The following is a 25,783-nucleotide window of genomic DNA, read 5'->3' as shown; positions in this document are numbered from 1 at the left end:
AAAAAGAGCACGATGCAAAAATTCATGTTTGCTTTCAACTTGACAAGCAAGTAATGGAATGAGAGAGAGTGTGTAATACTCCTGGGGTAGTGTATAGTACATAATAAACAATTACCAAACTCACAAAAAGATACTTCAAATATAAGTAACGTCACCTCCTATCTATCCACATATTTCCATGGCTTGACTTCCCCAAAGAACATTTCCCCCCTCCTCCAACCAGCGAAGGACCACCAGAGAATGGATATGAACCAAAAGTATCAAGTATACTTTCATTCGACCAACAAGAAATCAGCATGGTTATCAAAAAAATATATATCCAGTTTAAATAATCAGGTATGCACTACTAACCGAGAGACTATTTTCCCATCAAAATTAATATAAATAATAGAGCTACAGGTACGAGTTGATTGCAATTACTGTACCATGTAACTTGGTTAAACGGTGCACAACACAGCCGTTTTAGGTAGATCGATTTGAAAGGCCAGTACAATGGTATCCGCTAATCATAATGTTCTCAAAAGCTTTAAAATCAATTGAAGAGAAATTGTCATAGCAACAGCGAACTGTCCAGTCGAGATGTCATACCATGGTAATAAAAAAAGATCATCCAGCTTTTAGTCTCCTTTGCCCTCCTTCACTCGGTGAACCATTTCCAGGACCAGCTTGAACTTGATGCCTTTTATTTAGGAGTAAGCCCGGCAACAAGGCAGCCATGGCAGCAACCAGGAGGCTTGCGACGGTGCTTGGGGTCAACAGTTCATCGAGAGAAGCAAGACGCGAAAGCACACAGCCCGTCTGCACGCACACCATGTTGTATGGGAGAAGACCTGAGAACAATAAAGATGTAGAAGGAAAGAGGAGGGCCGGGGGGGGAGGGGTGAGGAAATTTCAAAACAAGCCTCATATTTTGAAATTAAACATAAAGAGAGACAGTTATACTCTTGGTTATCTCCATAGACTTTGATCAAGGATTACAGCACAATCAAATTCAACCGATAAATAAATCACTGCATTCTCCACCAATAATGCCAGCCCTCGCTACGAGTCAGTCGCCTCAATGATCGTGCACAAGCATGCTGAAAAATTGCTGCATCAAGCATCTTTCCCCAACTGAAGCAGATAAAAATAAATAAAAATGTGGCACCTTATACAGAGAACCAGGTTAGTGAATCACCAACGCCGTCCCGTGTTCATCCATCACCACCCAGTACGTTGCACTGTTTCAAGCTTATCGTGTGCATGTAAAGGACAATCAAATGGCATGTCCGTGTGCTACAGGCTTCGTCCATTTCTAAAGGAATATCCAGTAAGCATCAACAGAAATATCAACAACAGCTGACACGAGGAAGTTTAATGGAAAGAGATAGCAAGAATACATTCGTCAACTCAAACCTGAAGTCGTTTTTTTGGGTGGTCGCTAGACTACCCTGAGTCTCAGGTTTTCCGTCTGTCTGTATGTATGTAATACACAGCTCTGGAGGCCAGAGGAGTCAACCGATTTTGATGAAACTTGACTGGTAGGTTCATATCAGGATCTAGTTCTACGCTTTTGAGCACCCTTGCTATGGACGCCACCGTTGCCGAGCAATGGGACTTTGAAATTTTTGAAAAAATCCGAAAAAAATTTTTCGAAATCAAAAATCGGCTTCTGCTCTTTTATGCGCACTATAATCAACCTCTTTGTCAAAAAATTTCAGCCCGATCCGTCAAAAACTGTATGACTAGTATGCAATTATATAGCAACCACCCATGTCGCCTACCGGCTTGTTTTTCTACTACTCTGTGGTGAAGCGAAATATACTCCCCTTTTCAAACAATACCATCAACAAGGCTCATGCAACTTTTTCCTGCTTTGAATGCTCAAATGTAACTTTAAACTCACCATTGAGAGATATACTGAGGGTTCATGACAGCATTCACTGAAACAGTTGTTACCAAAACAGTTGTTACCAAAAACAGTTGTTACCAAAAACAGTTGTTACCAAATGTTACTCAAAAGAAAAAAAGAAAAAAGAAAAAAAAGCAGATAATTATCAAAGACAAGTGGAAATTAAGTTGATCAAAATCAGTTACAATACTCTGGATACAAAAATAAATGAAATGAAATGGGATTATAATATTCCTCCATCTCAACCAGCAAGTGTGGATACTGCATACACGCTCTTGTACCATCAATGGAGATTTCAATGCGATTTGTTAATTAGAAGTGGATGCAAGTACAGCACTTACAATGCGACTGTGCTTTGAAAAGCACTTGCCCTCTGACCACCTTCAAATATTGTAAAATTAAAAATAACGTTTATGCGATTAGCTCACTTGAGGTCATTTCCAATATAAAAAAAAATTAGCAAGGACCTCAAGTTGGCTAGTCATGTAAACTTCATTACCTCAAAGGTTTCAAGAAAGTTGTACATGCTAACATGCTTCAATTATTATTGAAGAGGTTCCATATTCTGATAGATCTCATCATGGTGTATACATCTTACATTAGACCTATGTTGGAGTAATGTTGGCCAGTATAGCATTCCTCCTGCACACAACAGATCGATATGATTGAAGCGTTGTGAAATGACAAGCTGCAAGCAGAAATCCCCCCCCCCCCCACCAAAATAGAGGTGCATACTTCAAAACTTGGGAGACTCCGTTCCACTTTCTGAAACCCACATATGGAAATAACAAAGTCACGCATAAACACGCACACCTGGGCATGTAAATTTATTAACTGTGGTTGTGCAAGATGAATACCAATCAACACGGAAAGGAAGTGCAGGTGCAGTGGTACGCCAAGCAGTGGAGACGCCACATTGAGCAGCCAATTGGGTGATGCTGGGAAGAGACGAAGAAAGAGGAGGAAGAAGAACAGACGACCTTCCAGCTGGCTTTCCTCAACCTGCCAAGAGCATTTCCAAACCAACTTCGAGTTACAAATTATTGTTATTGAAAAGTCACATCACTTCTACAGGAGCACACGCATTTCGATATTTATGGTAAAATCCTGTCATTCCCTTTACTCATGTGGAAGCTCTTCCCTCCAGTCGTCGTTGAGGAACCTCAGCAAATGATCATCACAAAGCCAACAGTACTTTGTTGGGAACAAGGACTTGCATGTAAGGTCAGGTCAGGTATGGGAGCATGTGCCAGAACAGCGTGTCGCTGCGTCCACTTTCCGCCGGTACTCCAGGGGCCTCAGTCTGGCCTTCCCCCAGGCAGATGCCAGGCCCATCCACATCTCCTTGAGATGCTGGTCAACCTGCTGCAACCACGAGGCACGTGGTCGGCCCATCGGCCTCCTCCACTCACGAGACTCCCTCGCTGAGAGAATCTGGTGAGCGGGATCAGCGTCAGGAAAACGAGCCACATGTCCATACAGCCGCAACTGGTGCTCACGGACTATGCAGGTAACAAATCTCATCAGAGTCTCTCTCAGCAACCGCTCGTTGGACACAAAATCTGACCAGCGATAGCCAAGGATTCTCCGAAGAGACCTGGTACCAAAGGAATTAAGTCTCCGTCTCAGATCCTTGGTCAGAGTCCAAGTCTCGCATCCAGAGAGCAAGACTGGAAGCACCAAGGACCTGAAGACTCGGACTTTCGTCCTCCCGCACAGGTACCGGCAGCGCCACACCCCATGATCCAGTGAATCCATGACTCCCCAGGCCCGACCCAGACGTCTATTGACCTCTGACTCGCAGCCAGCAGAGACATGAATATCACTGCCAAGGTAAGTGAATCTCTCCATGACCTCAACATCCTCACCACAAACAGACACAGACAGGACAGCAGCATCCAAGATGTCACCGAAAGCCTGGATCTTAGTTTTGACCCAAGAAACCCGTAATCTCAGCGGCTCAGACTCCTCATTCAGCACCTCGAGGGCCCCCAAAAGGATATTTAAAGTCTCCACAAAGATGACTGCATCATCTGCGAAATAAAGGTCCGAGATCTTGACATTCCCAAACGATGCACAGCAGCTTGATCTTTCCGACATCCTCCCTAAAATCCAGTCCATGCAAGTGCTGAAAAGTGTGGGGGCCAGTACACACCCCTGACGAACCCCAGTAACAACTGGAAATAAGTCAGAGATGGTACCACCACACTTCACAGCACTCTCAGTACCAGAGTCGAGTTCAGACATCAGATTGATCAGTTTTGGTGGCACCCCACGAAGACCAAGAATCCTCCAGAGGACATCCCGATTCACTGAATCGAACGCTTTACAGAGATCAACATAGGCTGCAAGCAGCCCCTGCCGAAACTCTCGTCTGCGTTCGGTGAGGACACGAAGAGCAAGCATACGGTCAATCGTTGACCTCTTTGGTGTAAAGCCTGACTGCTCTGGATGCTGGTGCTCAAACAGCTCAAGAACCCTATCAAGAATTATCCGAGCAAAGACCTTGCCCGGCACTGAGAGCAGCATCACCCCTCGGTAGTTGTTGCAGTCTTGGCGATCACACTTCCCTTTCCAGAGAGGAACAACAAGGCCCCTCTTCCAATCAGTTGGGATGATGCCTGTGTTCCAGGCAGAGCACAAAACTGCATGCAACGACATGAGCAAGGCATTTCCACCAGCCTTGAGAAGTTCAGCATGGATGCCACAGATCCCTGGAGCTTTACCCTGTTTCAACCGGTTCACCACAGCCCGTGTTTCCACAAGCGAAGGTGGACCACAATTGATTGGAGGGTCAGCAACAGGGATTGCAACACCATTGACGTCCAACTCGACAGCTGGTGGATCAGCCTGGTACAACCGCTCAAAGTAACCAGCCCAGCGGGCCTTCACTTCAGACTCCTCTGTTAAGAGCCTACCACTCTCTGCTCTAAGTGCAGTGCTCCGAGGGATGGGCTTGGATGAACGCAATGCACGAATTCCCCTGTAAGCGGGACGAGAATCACCTGTCCACAGGTGATGCTCTACCCCCTCACAGATTCCTCGCACATAGGCCTCCTTGTCCACCCTCAGTGCACGTACAGTTTTACGCCTCAGCTCCCTGAACAGCTCAGCTCTGCCATTCAGCCTGGCCCTGCGACTCTGATCAATGGTATCCAGTGTCCCTTGAGAGACAAAATTCTTCTTTGCCCTGCGGTGAGCTCCAAGGCATCCACCGGCAACATCATGGACGGTGGTCTTGAAGGCAATCCATAACTCTTCAGGACCCCCCAAATGTTCACTCAGCCTGTTCGCAAACTCCTCAGCGACCCTCTCATCTTTGAGCTTGCCAACATCCAGCCTAGGCTGGGATGGTCCCATTCTCCCAGATTTAATGTGCAGCTTTAGAGTTGCTACAACAAGCCGGTGGTCAGTATTGAGGAACTGAGCACTCCGATGGACCCTGCAGTTCTGGATCATCCTCCAGCGACCGTCAATGAGGACATGGTCAATCTCCTTTGCCGCACCGCCAGCGTTGAGCTTGTGGGCGCTGAAACCATGAACCGGCCACCATGAGTCCATGACGTTTTGCAAAGTCAAGGAACTTGGTGCTATTCTGATTCATAGTTCCTGAGCCGTGGGGACCAACACACGTCTCATAACCATCCCTATCAGTTCCAGTCGATGCATTGAAATCCCCCAAGACTAGAAGTGTATCTCATCTGGGGAATTGATCAACCACAGACTCGAGCGTGGTGTAGAATGCATCCTTCACGGTGAGATCACTCGCCTCAGTCGGAGCATAAACAGAGACCAGGGAAATGACACCGAAGGAGTGACGAATCCTTTGTCTCATAATACGCTCGTTGACCGGTGTTACCTCAATTATGATTGGGCTCAGCTTATTGGACACAGCTACAGCAACTCCTTGAGTATGGTAACCATCAGAGCGACCAGACCAATAGTAGGTGTAACCACCCACCACTATCTCGCCGCAATCCGGTCTCCGAACCTCAGAGAGAGCTGCAATACCGATGTCCAAATTCTTGAGCTCAGATGATAACAGAGACAGGTGATCATCCTCTCTAAGGGAGAGGACATTCCAGGCACCCACCCGAAGGGACCGCCTCAGGTTAACCCAAGGAGACCGCCGTCTGGTGGACGACACCTCAGCACCACTCCGACACACTCTCCCGCAATCTGACCCAAGGAGGATACCCCGTGGTTTCCCTCCGATCAAAGATTGGGGGTCCCGAAGGCTTTGCCCCAATCCCGTCATCCGGTGAGCTGCCCTGCGAAGGGAAGCTGCACAGGAGGTACTCCCACGGAGTGGGTTTTCAGATTTTTTTGCGTTTGTGTGTTTTGCAGAATGAAGGGTTTTACGGTGGCCGGAGTGCAAATCTGTCACCAACCTCCTAATAAAAAAATAACCCAACTGCAGGAGGACGTCCGCAGACACAGTTGGGCACTAGATATGGATGGCCGTTGGCTCACAAGTAGCTCCTCCTCCCTTTGACAGGTTTTGCTTTTAATCCTGCTGGGTGTCCATATCCAAACACCCTCCTCACCAGAAAAACTGGTGGGGGAGACGGTTTAGTCTCCGACAACCCGACCATGGAACAGGTTTGTACAGGTTTACATGATACCTGTTGCAGGTCACAGATCTGACCTGACAGTTAATGTAAACATGTAAACCGTCTTAAATCCATTTGTTATACGAGTACGTGCCCGGCCGTACGTGAGAAGAAAATATATATATATACCATCAGAGATGGGGAATCCCCCGCCATTGAAAAATAATTGAAATCAAATAAGCGTTTTTCCATTTACAACAAAAAACATTTTTTTTCAAGATGGCCGCCTCAGTCGGCCATCTTGGATCTGACCACGCCCAAAAATCAATAGGGTTCTTCCTTTTCACGTGGTACATGTGTGATCCAAATTTCAAATCAATATGGCGAACAGCTTATGAATTATCGCACTCACAGCTATAAATGATGACGCCCAGCCAGCCAGCCAGACGACCGCCCCAGTCGGCAATTTTGGATCCGGCCATGCCCAAAATCAATAGGGTTCTTCCTTTTCAGGGGGTACATGTGTGGCCCAAATTTCACATCGATATGGCAAACAGTTTATGAGTTATCGCACTCACAGCTATAAATGTTGACGCCCAGCCAGCCAGCCGGACGACCGCCTCAGTCGGCCATTTTGGATCCGGCCACGCCCAAAAGCAATAGGGTTCTTCCTTTTCAGGTGGTACATGTGTGACCCAACTTTCAAATCGATATGGCGAAAAAACATTTTGTTTCAAGATGACCGCACCAGTCGGCCATCTTGGATTCGGCCACGCCCAAAATCAATAGCGTTCTTCCTTTTCACGTGGTACATGTGTGACCCAAATTTCAAATCAATATGGCGAACAGTTTATGAGTTATTGCACTCACAGCTATAAATGTTGACGCCCAGCCAGCCAGCCGGACGACCGCCTCAAGTCGGCCATCTTGGATCCAGCCACGCCCAAAATCAATAGGGTTCTTCCTTTTTAGGTGGTACATGTGTGACCCAAATTTTAAATCGATATGGCGAACAGTTTATGAGTTATCGCACTCACAGCTATAAATGTTGACGCCCAGCCAGCCAGGCAGCCGGACGGATGACCCGGGTGAAAAAATATCCCCCTTCCGCCACGCGGCAGGGGATAATAAAAACTTTCAAACCGCATGCCAGAAACAACCACACAGGCTGTTCCTTCGCTCTCGCGTTCCCGTACGTGCGTGGCCGTATGTGCAAACCAAAAAAAACCTTTCAAACAGCCACACAGGCCATTCCTTCGCTCTCGTAAACGATGACTGGATTGGGGCATTGTGCTTATCTATTAATGTGCATAAGAAATCGAGAAATTATTTGAAAACAGTAATTCATCACTATCCGGAAGTGGTGCGTGCCCGCACGGAATGTTCACATGCATTCCACGAATTATCGCTTGCATTGAAGTAACAACTGCTGTGATACTTCCACACACAGAGTTAATTAAAATCCAAATTAAAATCAGGTTTACCTCCCTGTCTTTGCTTGGCATGACATTCGCTGCCATTGACCATTGCCACTCCTACGCCACGGTAACTAAATGGTGCCCTTTTCCCCATCGGCCACGCCTACGCAGCAATGTGTCTCATCATTGGTTTGGGAAATAAATGGCCATAACTTGGGAAGCACTTGTCCGATTAATATCAAACCTTGAAAAGGCACATCCTCAGGTCCCCAGCAATATACCTGGCAAGTTTCCATTAGATCGGAAAAGTGGTTGTCGAGAAACAGCGGTCTCTCTTACACACACACACACACACACACACACACACACACACACACACACACACACACACACACACACACACACACACACACACACACCTGGAATTATAGATAGATAAAAATGCAGGTGGTGCAAAAAAATAAAAATAATAATAATTTTTTTTAAAACCTTCGCTTGTTTTTATTACCTCCACCACCGAAGGTGAAGGAGATTACGTTTTCACCCCTGTCTGTTTGTCTGTGAGCAGGATATCTCAAAAAGTTGTGGACAGGTCCGAATGAAATTTGGTGGGCAGGTCGGGTGTGTGACAAGGACGAACTGACCAGATTTTGGTGAAGATCTGGATCCAGATACAATTTTTTTTTTCTCGTGATTCTTCACCATTGACAGATAAGGCCAAAATGATAAACAACACGATATCTCAAAAAGTTGTGGATGGATTCGGATGACTCTTGGTGGACAGATTGTGTGTCTGATAAGGACGAATTGATTCAATTTTGGTGAAGATCAGAATCCGGATACATGAATTATTTAATTTTTAAAGTGATTCTTCACCATTGAGAGACAGGGCCAAAAACGATATAGTACTGTACAGCATGATATTTCAAAAATGTATTGGGCCCGATATGTTCTCGTGGATCAGGCAATGCGTGGCGGAGGTATGCGCTCGACCGAGAGTCCGAGTTATGATTATTCTCTGTTTTCAAGTTTCCAACTTCATTTCTATTTTGACTTTTGCTTCCATCATTATCACAAAATATTGTTACAGTTGTGGAAATTCGCATTACACCATAAAGGGTCCACAGGTGCGATATATCAGTAAATTCATGTGTAGTTCGCCCAAACCCGTTGTATAGAGGGAATATATGTGATCCATTCGGGCTGTGACGCTTCAGTTAGCCGTTTTTCTTTTGCTGTAGTTAATTTGGTGCAAAAACAACAACGAACCTCGCCACAACCGACATCTCAACGATCACGCCATTCACTACACGACGCCACCTTCCACATCTTTGCCACTCGCCATTCAACAAGCACCGTGCGGGCGCGTGCAAGAACAAAAACCAACATCGCTTGTAGGGTTTTCCCGCCTAATTTCCCCGCCTGATGCTTCCGCCTGAATCCCCCCCACCACGCTTGGTGTGAAGGGTAGGGGTGTGGCAGCTCGCTCCCGATTGGTGGATGCACGGCATGAGGCGGTCGGAGTGGGGGCACGCCCCCCTTCGAGAGCTTTCTGGAAACGCCTCGAAGGAAGGAGGAGCCAATAACAGGGCGGGGCGTGGGGCGGAGCAAAGGGGCAGAGCCGGCCCCTACAAAAGGGTGGGCGTGAAGAGTCGTTGTTTGGTTGGTTATTCCCTTGTCCCAGTTGGAGGCTGAAGGCTCTTGGTTCGTGCAAGCGATCGACAAAAGGCGTGGACGTGAAGGTCGATGAGAACGTCGTTCCTTTTCCTGTTCCCTTGTCCCTGAAGGGGAATTGTGGAGAGTTGCGGTGAACGTCCCTGGTCGGAGGTTCTGTTCGTTCGTCCGAGCTGTCGAGCGGACCACACGAGCGACGCGCGGCACGAGCTCGCAGACCACGCCGGAGGGACTCAGAGTTATGGTCGCCAAGGACTCGACGCGCTCAGGGAAGTCGCGACTTCCATTTCTTTTGGGTTTTGTGTAAATGTGTGTGTGTGGCGCCAGTCTGGTCAAGTAGAACTGTTTAAGTGTCGTAATAATTATATTCGGTTTTAACTCTTTCTCTGCTTCCTTTTGACTGTGTAATAAAGTGCTTGCTTGTTGAACTGTTTCCCCGTTTCGCTTCGTCTTTTCTTTTATTGAATCTCCATCTTGCATCACGTAAGGGATTGGTAGTGGGTTTAAAACACCCGTTAATCGGAACCGTCAAGGCCGACGATAACTCCGATTCGCCCTATTTCGCGCGGGTAGACTGCAGACTGGGTGGTGGTGGGGTTAAACCCCCACCCGTGACTGGTTTCTGGCGGTAGTCCCAGGAGGGTCACAACTGAATTGTCCGTCCAGTGGGCGACGCGGTCACGATTCGAGTTACGTGGCCAATCGCACGCCGGTGGGCGCGAATTCACAACAATATGTTTTGTGCATTTTCATCAGCCATTGGCTTTTTATCAATGTATTTTTTTTTAAAAAGAATTTCACACAACATTTTATACTTATGGTAAAGTCATAAAGGGAGACACATTGCTATCCAGGCCGATATGAATGAAAACTTGTAAAAAATCCACATGACCATTGCATACCACCCCTTTTGAATGATAACCCAAGAGTAATCCAACCATCCATCCATTGGGACCATACTCTGTGCAGAGTGTTGGTGCTGCCTAAGCAGTCTCCTTAGCTATTGGGCACAATCCTGGACAAGTCGCCATTCTGACACAGGATACCAGCAAGCTGGCACTCATTTTGCCGACCTCGGAAGGATGACAGGCAGAGTCAACCCCACCTGGTATTAATTCAAGAGCCAAGAATAATGCTCTGTGGAGAACTCTGATCAAAACACTCAGCAGGGTTAATTTCGTTGAATGCTACCTGCTAACCTTGGTGTGCAGAGCCGACAGCTGTCTGGAAAATCTGCTGAGAACCAGTTCTTTCCCGAAGGCCTGTGATAAAAGATAGCAGCAGCTGGAACCAGCACCAGTGAGCAGGCAGCAAAGGGGTAGCCCAAGCCAGGGCCCAAAAAGGGCCCCAGCAAGCAGGTTCTAAAGTGGGGAACAAAACAAACAAAAAAAATTAAATAAAAATTCACATTTGCTTCACCATCTCAGTGGACTTGGTGGACTAATGGTGAAAGCGTCCAATCAGAATCTGGAAGGTCAGCAGTTCGAAACCCGGCTGAGTCATACCAAATATATTTTTTAATGTTATGTGCTGCTTCCTTGCTTGATGCTCAACATTTAAAAAGAATAGAGCACAGACAACCACAAGTTGGCACGACTTCGTCATAACTGTGATGTTTCACGTCAATTGAAACGGTTCAAGAGAATTTTTTCTTTTTTTAAAGATTTTCGTTGAATCCAATATGGCTGCCAGACCATGTGACATTAATTATTTGTGAACACCCTGGCATCCCCAAGGCTTGGGGAATGTGTGGGTGAAGTTCCCCTCAATCTTTCAAGCCGTTCTGGAGAAGATTCTTAAATGTTTATTCTTTTAAAAAAAAAAAATCATACCAACCAAACCATGTGGCCAATGACATCATAGGTGGAGAACTTTTTGTTCCTCCTGGAGGGTGATCATACCTGCAAAGTTTCAGCTCAATCTGTTCAGCTGTTTCAGAGAAAAAGATTGAAGTTTTTTTAATGTTTTTTTTTTTCTATTTTATCCATGGAGCGGTTTCAGAGATAAAGGTACAAAGTTTTTTTTTTCCTTTTTTCCCCAACATGGCTGCCATACCATGTGACCTATGATGTCATTCTCATTAAAACATGCTGCATGAGTAGTTGCACTTCTGGTGAAAATTTTGTGTCAATCGGATGAGAGGTTGCAGAGAAAAGAGAAAATTAGCAGGGACAGATGGACATACGGACGGACAACCTGAAAACATTTTCTTTTTCCCCAGGGACAACTATTATTCAAAGAAAGATGTGGGGATGGTTTCACATGATCATTTCTCACAACCATCGCTCCCTTGTTTACATACTTTTTGGAGTAACATTGCTACATCCTTTTGCATTTTATAAAATGTCATCACTTGTGTTATCTTTTGATAATTAATTATTTGAATGTGTCTTAATAAGACTAATGTGTCTTTTGAAAACTCAATTTACTCATCGAGCACAATCTAAACTAGAGAGTTAAGAGACCACTTTCCCCCACGCAGTGTTCAAATATACATTTCAAATGAAATAAAATAATGATTTTAAAGATCGCTTAAAAATTTTTTTCAGAAGTTTAGCGCTGTTCGCGTCTTATACACCACCTTATTTAACATGTCCAAGTACTGCTAAACAAAAGGGGTTTAAAGGTGTTAATAACAAGAGTGGTACATTAAAGCCACCCAATGCTCGCCTGTTTATACATTTATCGTTTTTAAAAGACGAGTCTAATAATATTTTTTATAAAACATTGCAGTGAAGTCAGATCCAAATAATTTTAAAGCAATATATGTATTTGTATATTGTAATCAGTAAAAAAAGTGTGGTCGATAAAAACATTAGAAAGGAAATAGCTTGCACCAAAAACTTTAACATTTTCACGCTGACGCTCACGCCGGGGGTATCGCTATAGCTCTCTGTTCTTAGAACAGGTGAGCTAAAAACGATTTGTGTTCAAAAATATAATTCAATTGGAGTAAAATCAAGATTTTTAAGGTCAAAGGAAAATATATATACCGGCACTCCTCACTTAACGACCGAGTTCCGTTCTTACAACTAGGTCGTTAAGCGAATTGGTCGATAAGCGAGGATATATTTTTAAATGTTTATACAGTAGTGTACTGTATACTGTAATAAAGAGAATAGAGGAAATCAGCTCCAATATACATTACTTAGGTTTGCATACTGTAAATACAGGTAATCGTTTTTATTTATTCTGAATAAAGAAAAGGTCTAAAGGAAACTCCAACTTGATAACTTTGTTTTAATTTGCATAACTCTTTCATATTACAGAACATAAAAATACAATCAGCAAGAATTAGAAAAATGATGTACCAAAAAAACATTAAAGTTATTAAAAAAAAAAGACATTCAGATTAACATTTTAGTCATTGAATCATTCAAAGTGTGGTAGTGGTCGTGAAATGGAAGGACTTGAAATGGCGAGGAAATGACGCTGAGACGCCGCGCAGCTGTTTCCACAACCAAAGTTCTCGTGCAGCGTACAATACCGTCTATATATATATATATATTTTTTCTCCGGAAGTTTACCACTGTCTTTCACACCACCATATTTAACACGTGAGATTTGATATTCGTACCTGTTGTTTGTGCCTTTTATGACGTCCTTAAAAACAGTAAATTTCCTGTTTGGAATTTTCAATTTTGACTCACAAACAGACAGGCAGAGTAAAAAAAAAAAAAAAAAAAAAAAAAAAAAAAGTTATCTCACTTCTCTCCACACATGCAGTTGGGAGAATTCAGAGACAAAGTACTGCTAAACTACAAGTGTTGTTTTCTGATTAACGTTCAAAATATAAATTCAATTGAAATCAAGTTGTTCCTCTATCATAAAATAATGTTTGTCGATGGATGGACAGACGGACAGAAAGAGAGGAGGAGAGGATATTGGGACCATACTCTGTGCAGAGCGTTGGTGCTGCTTAAGCAGTCTCCTTGGCTATTGGGCACAATCCTGGACGGGTTGCCACTCCGACACAGTATACCAGAATGCTGGCACTCATTTTGCTGACTTCGGAAGGATGACAGGTCGAGTTAACCCCACCTGGTATTAATTCAACAGCTGAGCCGGATTTGAACTCGACAGAAAGAGAACCAATTGCTTAACCCGTGATGTTCACTTTGCGTGCGTGGGGTAACTGCAGTGTATGAACAACACTATAACCGAAATAAACATAATTTTTACAAATACAGGTAACTTTTCTCAAATACTGACCCGATTGTTCGAGTTTAAAAAGGTGAAAGGTCAAAGTCACATCATCAACTTTTCACCCAATTTATTTGAAATTTGAACAGAATTTGCATATTGGGTCACTGAATTGGTTCGCCAATGAAAAGCTCGAAGCATATCGTTTTTGAGATCCAAAAGGCAAGGTCGCAGCGACTGATTTTGCAAGTACCCAGCCTATGATCGCTTGTTATATTCTTATACTTTGGGAGATGAATGTGCCTTTTTGAAAACTCATTTTACTTTTGACTCTCTTAAAAATAAATAAATAAATCCTCCCAATCGGGCAGCTGTAGTGATTTGGTTCACTTTTCCTCCCTTTAAACTATGGTAGCAGCAGCTCTTTGCTTTAAGCACATATGGTGAGGGTTATTATTCACTGAGGGGAGACTTTCTACAACAATTCAGTGATTCTTCTGTGTTCATATACAGGCAACATTTACATGCTGCATCATCTGAGGCCTGTTACATGACAGTAACTGCCATTTGTTCGACATTGCTAGAAGCAATCAAGTGAGTTTACGGAACAAACAATGGGATTGTGGGACCAGTGCTTTCATTCACTCGACATTAACAGAATTATCGGAGAGGACGTTTCTCCCTCCGATTGTGTTTAAGCAGTTTATCTGTCCCAAATCAAATGGGATGCTGCATTGTTACCTCCGCCACTGAAGGTGCACGGAGGTTATGTTTTCACCTGTCTGTGAATCTCAAAAAGTTTTTTGAAAAAGTCATGAACTGATTCGGACGAAATTTGGTGGACAGGTTGGAAGTTTGGGACAAGGACGAATCGATTCGATTTTTAGTGAAGATCCAGATCTGAGAATTTATAAATATTTAAAAGTGATTCTTCACCATTGAAAGATGAGGCTAAAAATGAAAAATGATACAGGATATAACATGATATTTCAAAAGCTTATGAATGGATTTTGATTTAAAAAAAAATAATTGGTGAACGAGTTGGGTAGGTGACAAAAACAACCGAATATATTTCAGTGAAGGTCCGGATCCAGATCTGGCCTTTCAGTGGAATACAAAGCGTCAACTCTTCATCCTGTTATAGTTTATGAATGTTTTCTCTGCTAAAGTGTGGAGAGATCTACAAGTTTCTCCCCCACCAATGTCTGAAATTGTGCTGGGATTGGCAGGCCAGGATGGTCTGACTTCTGGTTGATGTCGGACACAATCCAACTATATATTATCTTCATCCCATCTTTCAAAGCACACGAAATATTTCTGGGTGTCGACATTCCAGAACTTGGAACTGCAATTGCTTCAATGCCATTTGTACTGTTTTGTAATGACCACAAATTCCTTTTTACAAATTCTTCTCAAATCTTGTTTCTCCTTATTCCTGTTATAAAATATTTACACATTATGACGGGAATGCTTATCGCATCCCCTTTGGGTCTGTGAGATCGGAGGGATGCTTGCTTTTTGCGAACACACAATTTTGGTTTATTTTTCAGGGTAGAGAATGCCGAATTTTCTTGCCACAAACATAACTGCCATTGCACCTTTATAATCTACTTCTATGTCAGTTTAGTTCTAAATATGACTCCAATATGAGCATTAATATTCTTTACAAGGCAGTTAGGATTTTGCGGGTTTTTTTTCAGACAAAGTTATTCAATAGGCCGACTACTCTGGGAAGCGAGCACATAGCATTTTTAGTCTTTGGTACGACTTGGCTGGGATTTGAAACGTCGACCTCACAGACCCAAAGGGAACCTCTAACCAAAGGGGGGAAGAAGAAAACAGAGAATAATAATAACTAGAAGGGCACTCAGTAGAGTGCATACGTCCGCCACGCAATGCCTGATCCACGAGAACATATCGGGCCCAATACATTTTTGAAATATTATGCCACACAGGACTATATCATTTTTGCCCCTATCTCTCAATGGTGAAGAACCACTTTAAAAAAAAAAATCAAACAACTCTCGAATCCAGATCCGGATTTGGATCTTCACCAGAGTCGAATCGATTTGTCCTTGCGACGCAACCAACCTGCCCACCATGTTTCGTCCGAATCCGTCCACAACTTTTTTGAGATAGCGTGTTATATATCATTTTTGGCCCCATCTCTCAATGGTGAAGAATCATTTTTAAAAATTATCACATTTGCATCCGGATCTTCACCAAAATTGAATCAATTCTTTCTTGCCACACACCCAACATGTCCACCAAGTTTCATCGAAATCCATCGACAACTTTTTGAAATACCGTGCTACATATCGTTTTTGGCCCGATGCCTGGTGTTGGCTTAGTGGTTAGGGTGGTGGATTGGGATCCAAGGGTCCTGAGTTCAAGCCCCGTTGGCTGCTGAATTAACACCAGGGGGTTGACTCAGCCTGTCATCCTTCCGAGGTCGGCGAAATGAGTGCCAGTGTACTGGTCCCGGTGTATGCCCCGGTTAGAATAGGTGTACCATATCCCTGTGTGTCGTAAGAGACGACCAGGGTTGGCGTCAGGAAGGGCATCCGGCCATAAAACATTGCCTCAAGAAAAAGCCAAACCCCTGCACAGCAGGGAAAAATGGCTGTAAAACGGTCATATATATCGTTTTTGGCCCCATCTCTCAATGGTGAAGAATCACTTTTAAAATTTTAGTAGTCGGATCCGGATCCGGATCTGGATATTCATCAAAATCTAATCAGTTTGTCCTTGCCACACATCCAACCCGTCCACAAAATTTCATCCGAATCCGTCCACAACTTAAGATACCCTGCACACAAACAAATAGACAGAGGGGTGAAAACATAATATATACATATGATAAACTTATAAATATAAAAAAAACATATATTTAAATAGGATAATACTCAGCAGATGCCAACAAATAAATTTAATAAATAGACTTCACTCACCAGAAACACAGAGCCAGGAATAGCAAAGGTCTGCTTGTACAAGTAGCCACAGCAAAATATGATCAGCACAGAGCCTGGGTACTCAGCCTGGAAGTTACTCAGCCGTGCAGCCAGATATTGCAGCTCATTCAGGCTTCCTGGAAAGGCAAGCTGCCTGGGGCCAGGATTGCGTGCAATCAAGATTACACTTCGACAAGAACAGACGAATGTGAAAGATGATTACTAAGGAATAGCTCAGGAAGAAATATCAAACAATTGATGTGTGATTAAAGGGCTGAACGTATTACAGAGTACAGCTGAACCTCGTTATGCAATGTGCGGTGTCAAACAGCATCCTCGACTTTGAGTCGTCTCGTCTGGCTTCAATTCCTCGTCAAACTAGAAACTGTCACCCTGGTGCTATGCAGGCTGGACAATGCATCAATGAGTTAGGCATGCATCATCAGCACCATTAAGCCGGCATTCCAGCTGCTCGCATTCATAACGGATGTTAAGGAACCCAAAATTTATGGGGGAAAAAACAAAAAAACAAAACAAAAAAAAGAGTCGGTTACTGTGTGCCAGGACTCTGGCCAATCCTTTCACAGAACAGGGCTCCAAGCAGGCAGTGCAAGCACCACCATCACATGTCACCCCCTATCCTGACCTGTGATCTTTATTACCCCATTAACCCGTCTTAACCCCACCTCTCACTTCCTGGTGTCAGTGTTCTTTCTCTCTTTCTTTTCGTATACATTGTCGAGGCTCGTATGAGAAATAACACACAATGCACAGCAAAGGGGACATGAAACAAGAGGGGCAGGAGAGGGAAGGACAAAATCTGGGTGATGACGACGACTATAAACTACAATGAGGTAAATAAATAAATATAATAAAAACAAGTACAGGATTTGCATGATGCATTTTTGCAAATTACGTCAATGATTGAAGAACAAATGTCATTGGCAACACCAACAAAGCGCATTGTAGTTTATTTTTCAGATCAAGGTGATCGACAAAATACGTACGGTACTTCCTACTTCCGATCAACCAATATCTACAGAATACGTCACTCGTTTTGACCTGAATTTTAAATAACTAGTGCGGGCCCATAGGTGCGTGCCAGTATGTGCAGCTTCGTTCATTCGCTCTCGTAAACGACGACTGGATTGGGGCATTGCTTCAATTAGATCGGACCAACCATATCATAAATGGCCATAACTTGGGAAACATTCAGATCCCCAGCGTCAATTGTGACGTCATATCAAACGAAGAAGAAGAAGAATAGTGACGCCCCCTCTCTCTCGCCCCCCCCTTTCTCTCTCTCACCCCCGAGTCTCGCCCCTCCTCTCTCGCCCCCACTCTCACCCCCTCTCCCATATTGTGACAGCCCCTCTCTCACCCCCCTCCTCCACCCCTCTCCCTCCTCTCTCGCCCCCTCTCCCCACCCCTCTCTCCCCTCCTCTCTCTGTAAATATATTGTTACGAATTTCGGCCCGTCCGGCATGCGATCGGCCACGTAACTCAAATCGCGACACGTCGCCCACCGGAACGGACAATTCAGTCGTGACCCTCTGGGAACTACCGCCAGGAGCCAGTCACGGTGGGGGTTTAACCTCACCATGATCGTGCCAATTGCCCACCCGCGCAGGATACGGTTGCTCGCCAAATTCGACCTACTTAAGTACCTGCGCGAGTGGTCGACCGGGCGATCGTACCTCGCCGCAGGTCGACTTCGGACACGAACCGCTTAAGCGGCTCGTTCCGTGCTGCAGGGATAACCGAGCGGAGTTATCGTCGACCTCGACGGTTCAGATTACTTATCGGGTGTTTCAACCCTCTACCAATCCCTTACGTGATGCAAGATGGAACTTTCAACGGAGGAAAGGACGCAACGAAACGGGAAACAGTTCAACAAGCAAGCACTTTATTTTCACACACACACAACACACGCACGCAAGGCAGTAATGCAATGTGCAGCAAAAGCAAAAGCACTACTACGACTATATTTATTTACAACAATTATACTTGGCGGGACTCGGCGCCACATCATTCATTCAAAATAAACAGGAAAGACCTCCCCATAGGCAGGGAGGTAGACGGGGTCCGTGGACCAAATGTGCGCGGAACCTGGAGGAGCGGCCAGGTCCACGAGACCGAAAAGGTCTTACCCGCGCCCTCATGACGCGATGGCGGGCAAGCCGCAATATCAGCGCAGCTGCACCCCGACTCCGTTCCCCTAGCGTGGTCGGTGAGCCCTTTCCGGCATGCTCTGCGCAAGCACGGTTTGGTCGGCACCACGGTTAGGGTGGGGAATGAACGGGGCCACCGGCACTATCTCAGCGCGGATGGGGGTGGGGGGGGAATTGTTGATGCTCAGGGTCGAGCGAGGGGAATGGCTGGCTGGCTTGGTCACTTGTGAAAGCGAAGGTGGCTCGATTGCAGCGACGAGACAAGCCCAGCGAACAGCGCCGAGACGACACCACACGACAACTCTGAGTTTCACACAGACTCGCGTCTTTTATAGATGGGGGGAGGAGCCTGTATGCAGATTTTAGGATCAAAACGCGAATGGAGGAGGGGCCACGCCACCCTCTGTTCAGCCATTGGTGTTGCAAAAAGGGGCGTGAGCCTCTTTTGATCCGAATTCCTCTCCCGTGAGGAATTCGCATTCATCGCGCTTGGAGGCGGGGCCATACCGCCCGACGCTCGCCCATTGGACGGAGGAAAAGGGGCGTGAGGCCTTCCTGATCTGAATTTCTCTCCTGTAAAGGCATCCATTGCACTCGCGGCTTGCCGCGTTCGGCAGCAATCACCGAACGGCTTCGGACAATACGACGTTCGGTGTTGACTGATGGTGGGGTCGATGGTTGTGGAAGGAGAAAGGCGAAGGTGGTGGGGGGTTTGCTGTGGTGGTTTGGTGGTTGGCGGGAATTGTTTGGGAATGGCGGTGAAGCGACGTTTGCGGGATGGAGTTGTGGAGGTAAAGAGGCAAAGGTGGTGGTGTTTGAGTTGTTGGCGGCTTAATGGTCCAAAATAACAATAGAGAAAGAAAAATGGCTAACTCAAAGCGTCACAGCCCTGATGAATCACACATATTCCCTCTAAACAACAGGTGTGGGCTAACGACACATGAACTTATCGATATATCTCACCTGAGGACCCTTTATGGTGCATTGCGAATTTCCACAACCGTAACAATATTCACAAATGTCTACCAAGCACAACAATTAATTCAAACCTTGGGAAAAAACAGCTTTCAAACCCTTCGGAAACAGCTCTTTCCCTTGGGAAAATTCAAACCTTGGGATTAATTAATAATTTGAACAATTAATTCAAACCTTGGGAAAAAACAGCTTTCATACCTTGGGAAACACTTGGGAAAGAGCTGAAACGGATGAAGAAGAACGATATCAAACCTTGAAAAGGCACATACTCAGGTTCCTAGCGTCGATTGTGACGTCATACCAAACGAAAAAGAATTGTGACGTCAATCGTGCGAAAAAAACAAAAAAATAAATAAATAAACATTAATTGTGACGTCATAGCACCGTGTCCTGTCATTGGTTGACAGACGTTATTGGTCATTATTGGTTGACAGAGAATATATAGGTCGTTATTGGTTGACAGACATTGGTCATTGTATCACGTGATTCTTTTTATTACTGCCAATTATTGTGCTATTATTATTAATATGCTGTTATGATTATTCTGTGATATCTTTGGGGAAAAAAAAATGGCATGATAAGGTGGAACGACACTTCAGCTGCGATATATACACCTTTCCAACACTGAAAAAAAAAAAAGCAATAAAATGGCCGTAACTTGGGAACCGCTCGTCCGATTAATATCAAACCTTGAAAAGGAACATCCGCGGGTCCCCGGCAATATTCCTGGGACGTTTCAATCAGATTGGACCGGTGATCGTTGAGAAATGGTGATCGCAGACACACACACACACACAGACACACAGACACACAGACACACAGACACACAGACACACACACAGACACACAGACACACAGACACACAGACACACAGACACACAGACACACAGACACACAGACACACAGACACACAGACACACAGACACACAGACACACAGACACAGACACACAGACACAGACACAGACACAGACACAGACACAGACACAGACACAGACACAGACATAGACACAGACACAGACACAGACACAGACACAGACACAGACACAGACACAGACACAGACACAGACACACACCTGGAACTATAGACAGATAACCACTTTAGCATTTGTAAGTAAGCACACAATCGAGCAGACAACACGATTTTATTTTTTTTTTTGTACACCATGTCGAGGCTCGTTTGAGAGCTAACACAACTCACAGCAAGGGGGCATGAGACAAGAGGAGTGGGAGTGGAAGGGACAAAACAGTGGGGAACAGACACATTAGGTGAACTGTGGAAGGGAGAGGGATGGGGATGGGACGGGGAACATGGCGAAGAGAAGATGGACATTACAGGGACTTTCAGGAAGGAAAGCAGGGGAATTGAAGGAAGTGGGCTTGGGTGGATTATCGGGGGTAGAAAAGATCGAGGATTTGGATGGGGGAAGATAAGAGGTGGTGGTGAACAGCTGTTTTGAAAGCCTGGAGGAAAGAATGGGAAGGAATAGAGTGAGGAAGTTTATTCCAAAGACGGGAAAAAAAGAGGAATGAAAGAGTGAAGATGAGCAGTGATTCGTGATTTTGGTAGTTTTACCAGAAGGGGGTTGTTGGCGGACCTTGAGCGCCCTGTGGAAATGTGGTGGTGACAAATCGCAGAGAGAGCAGGGGGGGGGCAAGGCTGGAGAGGAGTCGGTAGAAGACAGAAAGACCACCGACCAACCTGCGGTGATTGAGTGAGAGGCCCAAAGACTCAGATTCATTGTGGGAGATGCCGATGATCTTAAATGCCCTGGTTTCGACAGCGTGGATCCGAGAAAGGTGGGAGGCAGGAGCACCAGCCCAGAGGGGAGAGCAGTACTCCATCAGGCTACGGACAAAAGCTTTGTAAGTGGTCAGGAGCTCAAGAGGGCCGAGGAATGACTTTGCACGACGGAGGATTCCCAGTCGGCGACTGGCTTTGGAGGCGAGGTTGGAAATGTGACTTTCCCAGGAAAGGTCATGGCAGATAGTGAGACCCAGAAGCTTGAAAGAAAAAACTTCTTCCAGAGGATTGTTGAGAAAGTGGATGGGGGGGTTTTCCAAAAGGTCCTTTTGAAGAGACATAGTGAGAGTGTGAGATTTGTCTGGATTGAAAGACATGTTCCACGTGTTGGACCAGTTTGTGATTTTATCCAGATCTGCAGTGAGCGAAGAAGCTGCTGCTTGCCGGTCTGAGGGATGACAGATGGTACGGCAGAGGGTGGAGTCGTCGTCAAAGAGAAATAGAGGATTTTCCAGAGAGTCCGAGAGATCATTGATGAAAACCAGAAAAAGAACAGGGCCCAGAACGCTACCTTGAGGAACTCCAGCCTGCACAGGAAGAGGGGATGAAAGAACTCCATTTAGGGCCACACGTTGACTGCGACAGGAGAGGAAGTCTGCGAGCCATGAGTGGAGATGGCCTTGAATACCATGGGAAGAGAGTTTGGTGAGTAGGGCAGGGTGCCAGACTGTGTCAAAAGCACGTGATATCTCCAGGGATGTGGCTTGGATTTCCTGTCTGGCATTGAGGACCTCCATCCATTGATGGGAGAGCAGAAGCAGCATATCCAGGGTCGAGTGACCTGGTCTGAAACCAAATTGATGATCGGAAATCAAGCCATTGGAGAAGAGGAAGGATTTCATGTCTGAAGCGATGATGGATTCCATAACCTTGCTGATGATTGGGAGAAGGCTGATTGGTCTGTAGTTATAGGGATCTGTTTTTCCACCTTTTTATGCAGGGCAGTGATGTTAGCAGATTTCCAAGCAGATGGCAGATGACCTTGGGCAAATGAGAGGGTGAATAGAACAGAGAGAGGGTGAGCAAGAGCAGAAGAGCAGGCTTTGAGGACACGTGGGCTGATGCCGTCTGGACCGGTTGCAGAATCTGACTCGAGGTTTGAAAGCAAGCTCTCCACCTTGTCAGGAGAAAAGGATACAGAGTCCAGGGACAGTTGGGTGCGACTGGGTAAAGTGGGTAGAGATAGTGATGGGTTTAGGACACAAGATTTAACTGCAAACACCGAGTTTAGACATTCAGCTTTATCACGTGTGGTATCAGCAGTGCGGCCATTTGAGGTAAGGGAGGGGATGGAGGGGGAACATACACCAGAAACAGGTTTGATTAAACGCCACCAGGATTTTGAGGAGGGAGAGAGGTTTGAGAGTTCAGACTTGAGATGAGAAAGATGTTGTTTTCTGGCTCTACTGAGGGTAGATACACACTTGTTCCAAGCCTTGTGGAAAGAACTGAGGTTGCCCTCAGTTGGGTTTGCTTTCCATGAAGCAAAGGCAAGTTGTTTCAGGACAACTGCCTCGCCACAAGCTTCAGTAAACCAAGGGTGGGAGGAAGGGTAAGACAACTGAACACGAGAGGGGATAAATCTGTGCATGAGGGAGAGCAAGTTTCTTTGAAAGAATTCCCAGGATGAGTTTATGTTGGAGAAAGTAGCGATAGGAGACCAGTCTATAAGGTTGATGGCTGCTCGGAGACCCTGCCAGTCGGCTTGAGTGAAATGGCAGACTCGATGGCGGTGAGGTGCTTCTCTGATAACAGCCAGAGAGATGTCCACTTTGACAAGGACGTGGTCAGAAGAACCAATTGGAGCGAAGGAAGAGCAGCAGATATCTGTCAGCAGATACGAAGTTCATGAAAGATCAACGATCTGTCAATGGGTTGCTCTGGCCAACGGAGGGAAGAAGCATTATAAGAGGAAAAAGAAGAATCATAAGAAGAGGAAGAAGAAGCATAATAAGGGGAGGAAGAAGAAGCATAATAAGGGGAGGAAGAAGAAGCATAATAAGGGGAGGAAGAAGAAGCATAATAAGGGGAGGAAGACGAAGCATAATAAGGGGAGGAAGACGAAGCATAATAAGGGGAGGAAGAAGAAGCATAATAAGGGGAGGAAGACGAAGCATAATAAGGGGAGGAAGACGAAGCATAATAAGGGGAGGAAGAAGAGCGAGAGAGGGACACACTAACACCCTGCACACGTCGATGAGATTACAAAATACATTTCCGAGACTAAGATTAATAAAAAAAACTTCAACTCAAGGTGGAGCCGAACGAGGACGAACACGTCACGTTTTGTATCCCACGGATATGTCGGATCTGGATTCGGACCTGAAACAAAATCTAATTTGCTTGTTCGTGTCAAACACCCGAACTCTCCACCAAATTTCGGCCCAATCCGTTGATAACTATTTGAGATTTCCTGTTCACACACAGACGCACAAACACGGACACGTGAAAACATGACGTCCGTCCACGTTGCCTGGCTGAGGTAACAACGGCTCGAGATATTGACAGGAATGTTCATAAACCCAATGGTCGACAAAACGAAGCAAACTAATCTCAGCACGGACTAAAAAACGAACACCGACCGGTAAAAGCGTCACTCGTTTCATCGAGACGGGACGTGTCCCGGTTTAAAGGTGTTCGGTGCTCACCTGTCTCCCCAGGCAAGTGTCACGATCGCCCAGAGCGCGAGAGAAGCAACGAGGAAAACCAACAACGGCGGAAGCAGCAGCCGAAGGGACATCGTCATACTGCGCCGTCCGGACACGGTCACGTGACACAGGATGAGGCGTTTCTGACGCCGATAGAGATAACAAGTAAAATCCGATAACTAAATTATTAATCAAACGTGAGTGACTAACGAGACTTCAGACGGTTGTTGTTCCTTTCGATTTTCATTTTTTTTTTTTTTTTTAAAAAGAGATATCAAAATTAACGCAAGGAACCAACGATGCGAGGCATGCGAAGCTTTACACCGCCTAAGAAAATTAATTGTATTGTACGATCGGCTGTGAGGCTCAACCGTCAATGATTACCAAATAATTTAATATTTATATAACTGGCAGTGACGTCGTCCTCTCGACATAAAATACTTCCTTCATAAACACCAAATATCATAATACACTGTACGGACAGACGTGTCTGAAATTGTGTGTGACGTCACAAATATTGAGATCCGCCATCTTTGTAATGTGTGTACACCTGTCAGCAGTGTTGTGTGGTTGATGTGTGTGTGCTTTTTTAATCCAAGCCCACGCCCCCTCCCCCTTAGGTGGGGGGGGGATACAAAAACTACAAAAAGTACAAAAAACACTATTTAAAAATAGAAACAGCATTTTCTTCTTTTGATCTTATGTTGATAAATTGGTGTCGTGTTGATGTGGCTGGCACAGGCCTGATGGGCTGAATGGCCACCGCGTGAGTCTAAATTCCTCATGTTACTCCACGTGCCCAGTATATTGTGACGAGCGCAAAAGAGACTTTATTTTTCCGTTTCCGCTCCTTACGGGGCGTGCTCATGACAATCCAGCGCAGTCCATTACATCTTACCATTTTACAAGTTGTCGAAAACAAACTATAACAACAATAATACACGGAGTTTCATAACAATCTGAGTGATAAATTTGTATTAACATTTCAAGTTAACATTAATAACACAAAACAACTTAGGGTCATGCAATACAACTCAATCTCCTCGACCCCATCCGTCATCATGCCTTCCCAATATTTTGTAAGTTTGCCTTTTTGAGATCATCATGAACGTATCAAAGAAATGTCACGTGCCAATTTTATGAGTCAGCACAACGAGTCTGTGACTTCTTGTGATAATGGGCTGTCGAGTTGGGATAGTGTCAGGGCGAGTTGTGTTCTGACGACGCGACTGCTCGGCCACATCTTGTGCGACATCGTCATTTTGGGGACATTGAGGGTGTGTGTGTTTTTGTGTTGGGGTCAGTCTGGGAACAGGGAATCTGTGCTTTTCGGAGGGTGTCAGTTTGGGAACAGGGGGTGTGTGTGCTTTCGGGCGAGGGTCAGCATGCTCCTTATTACCTACGTCTGAACGATGTAGCTTCGTGGTGTGGCATGCTCATGAAGGACCTGCCCTGGGACCCATTCCACATCTGTTGCTCGAAATCGAACCGTCTGACGAGTCGGAAGTGCGGAGTGCTGATTACCACTTTTTGCATCACCGTATGCCTTTTGATTTT

At 45.2% G+C, this 25,783-nt stretch overlaps 1 protein-coding gene across 2 annotated transcripts; it reads right to left on the bottom strand.

Annotated features, from left to right (window-relative positions):
* Positions 1 to 2: 2 nt before the first annotated feature.
* Positions 3 to 24,364, bottom strand: TMEM41A (transmembrane protein 41A). 2 transcript variants are annotated; one of them, XM_085883895.1, is made up of 5 exons: positions 24,227 to 24,364; positions 16,631 to 16,784; positions 10,736 to 10,897; positions 2,749 to 2,893; positions 3 to 830 (listed from the first exon to the last, which is right to left on the bottom strand). In XM_085883895.1, the coding sequence occupies exons 1-5, from the start codon at positions 24,322 to 24,324 to the stop codon at positions 607 to 609; spliced, it is 783 nt and encodes a 260-aa protein (XP_085740021.1). In that variant the 5' UTR covers positions 24,325 to 24,364; the 3' UTR covers positions 3 to 606. The 2 variants fall into 2 exon arrangements, with proteins under 2 accessions (XP_085740021.1, XP_085740020.1); XM_085883894.1 differs by having other exon boundaries at positions 16,631 to 16,817; positions 24,227 to 24,348.
* Between the last annotated feature and the right edge of the window lie 1,419 nt (positions 24,365 to 25,783).

Source organism: Eptatretus burgeri, chromosome 6 (genome assembly GCF_056783735.1).
Source record: "Eptatretus burgeri isolate ZD-2024b chromosome 6, Ebu_testis_v1, whole genome shotgun sequence".
Lineage (NCBI taxonomy): Eukaryota > Metazoa > Chordata > Myxini > Myxiniformes > Myxinidae > Eptatretus > Eptatretus burgeri.
Note: the sequence above shows the minus strand (reverse complement) of the source record. Positions and strands in the feature narration are given on the sequence as shown.

Bases quoted from the DNA above. Each gene is read 5' to 3' on its own strand.
- TMEM41A (XM_085883894.1), bottom strand. From the start codon at position 24,324: ATGACGATGTCCCTTCGGCTGCTGCTTCCGCCGTTGTTGGTTTTCCTC. The intron at 10,898-16,630 runs GTGAGTGAAGTC...TCCCCACTTTAG, and splicing joins TTCCTGGCTCTGTGTTTCTG to AACCTGCTTGCTGGGGCCCT. The intron at 831-2,748 runs GTATTCATCTTG...TATTGTTCTCAG, and splicing joins CTTCCTTTCCGTGTTGATTG to GTCTTCTCCCATACAACATG.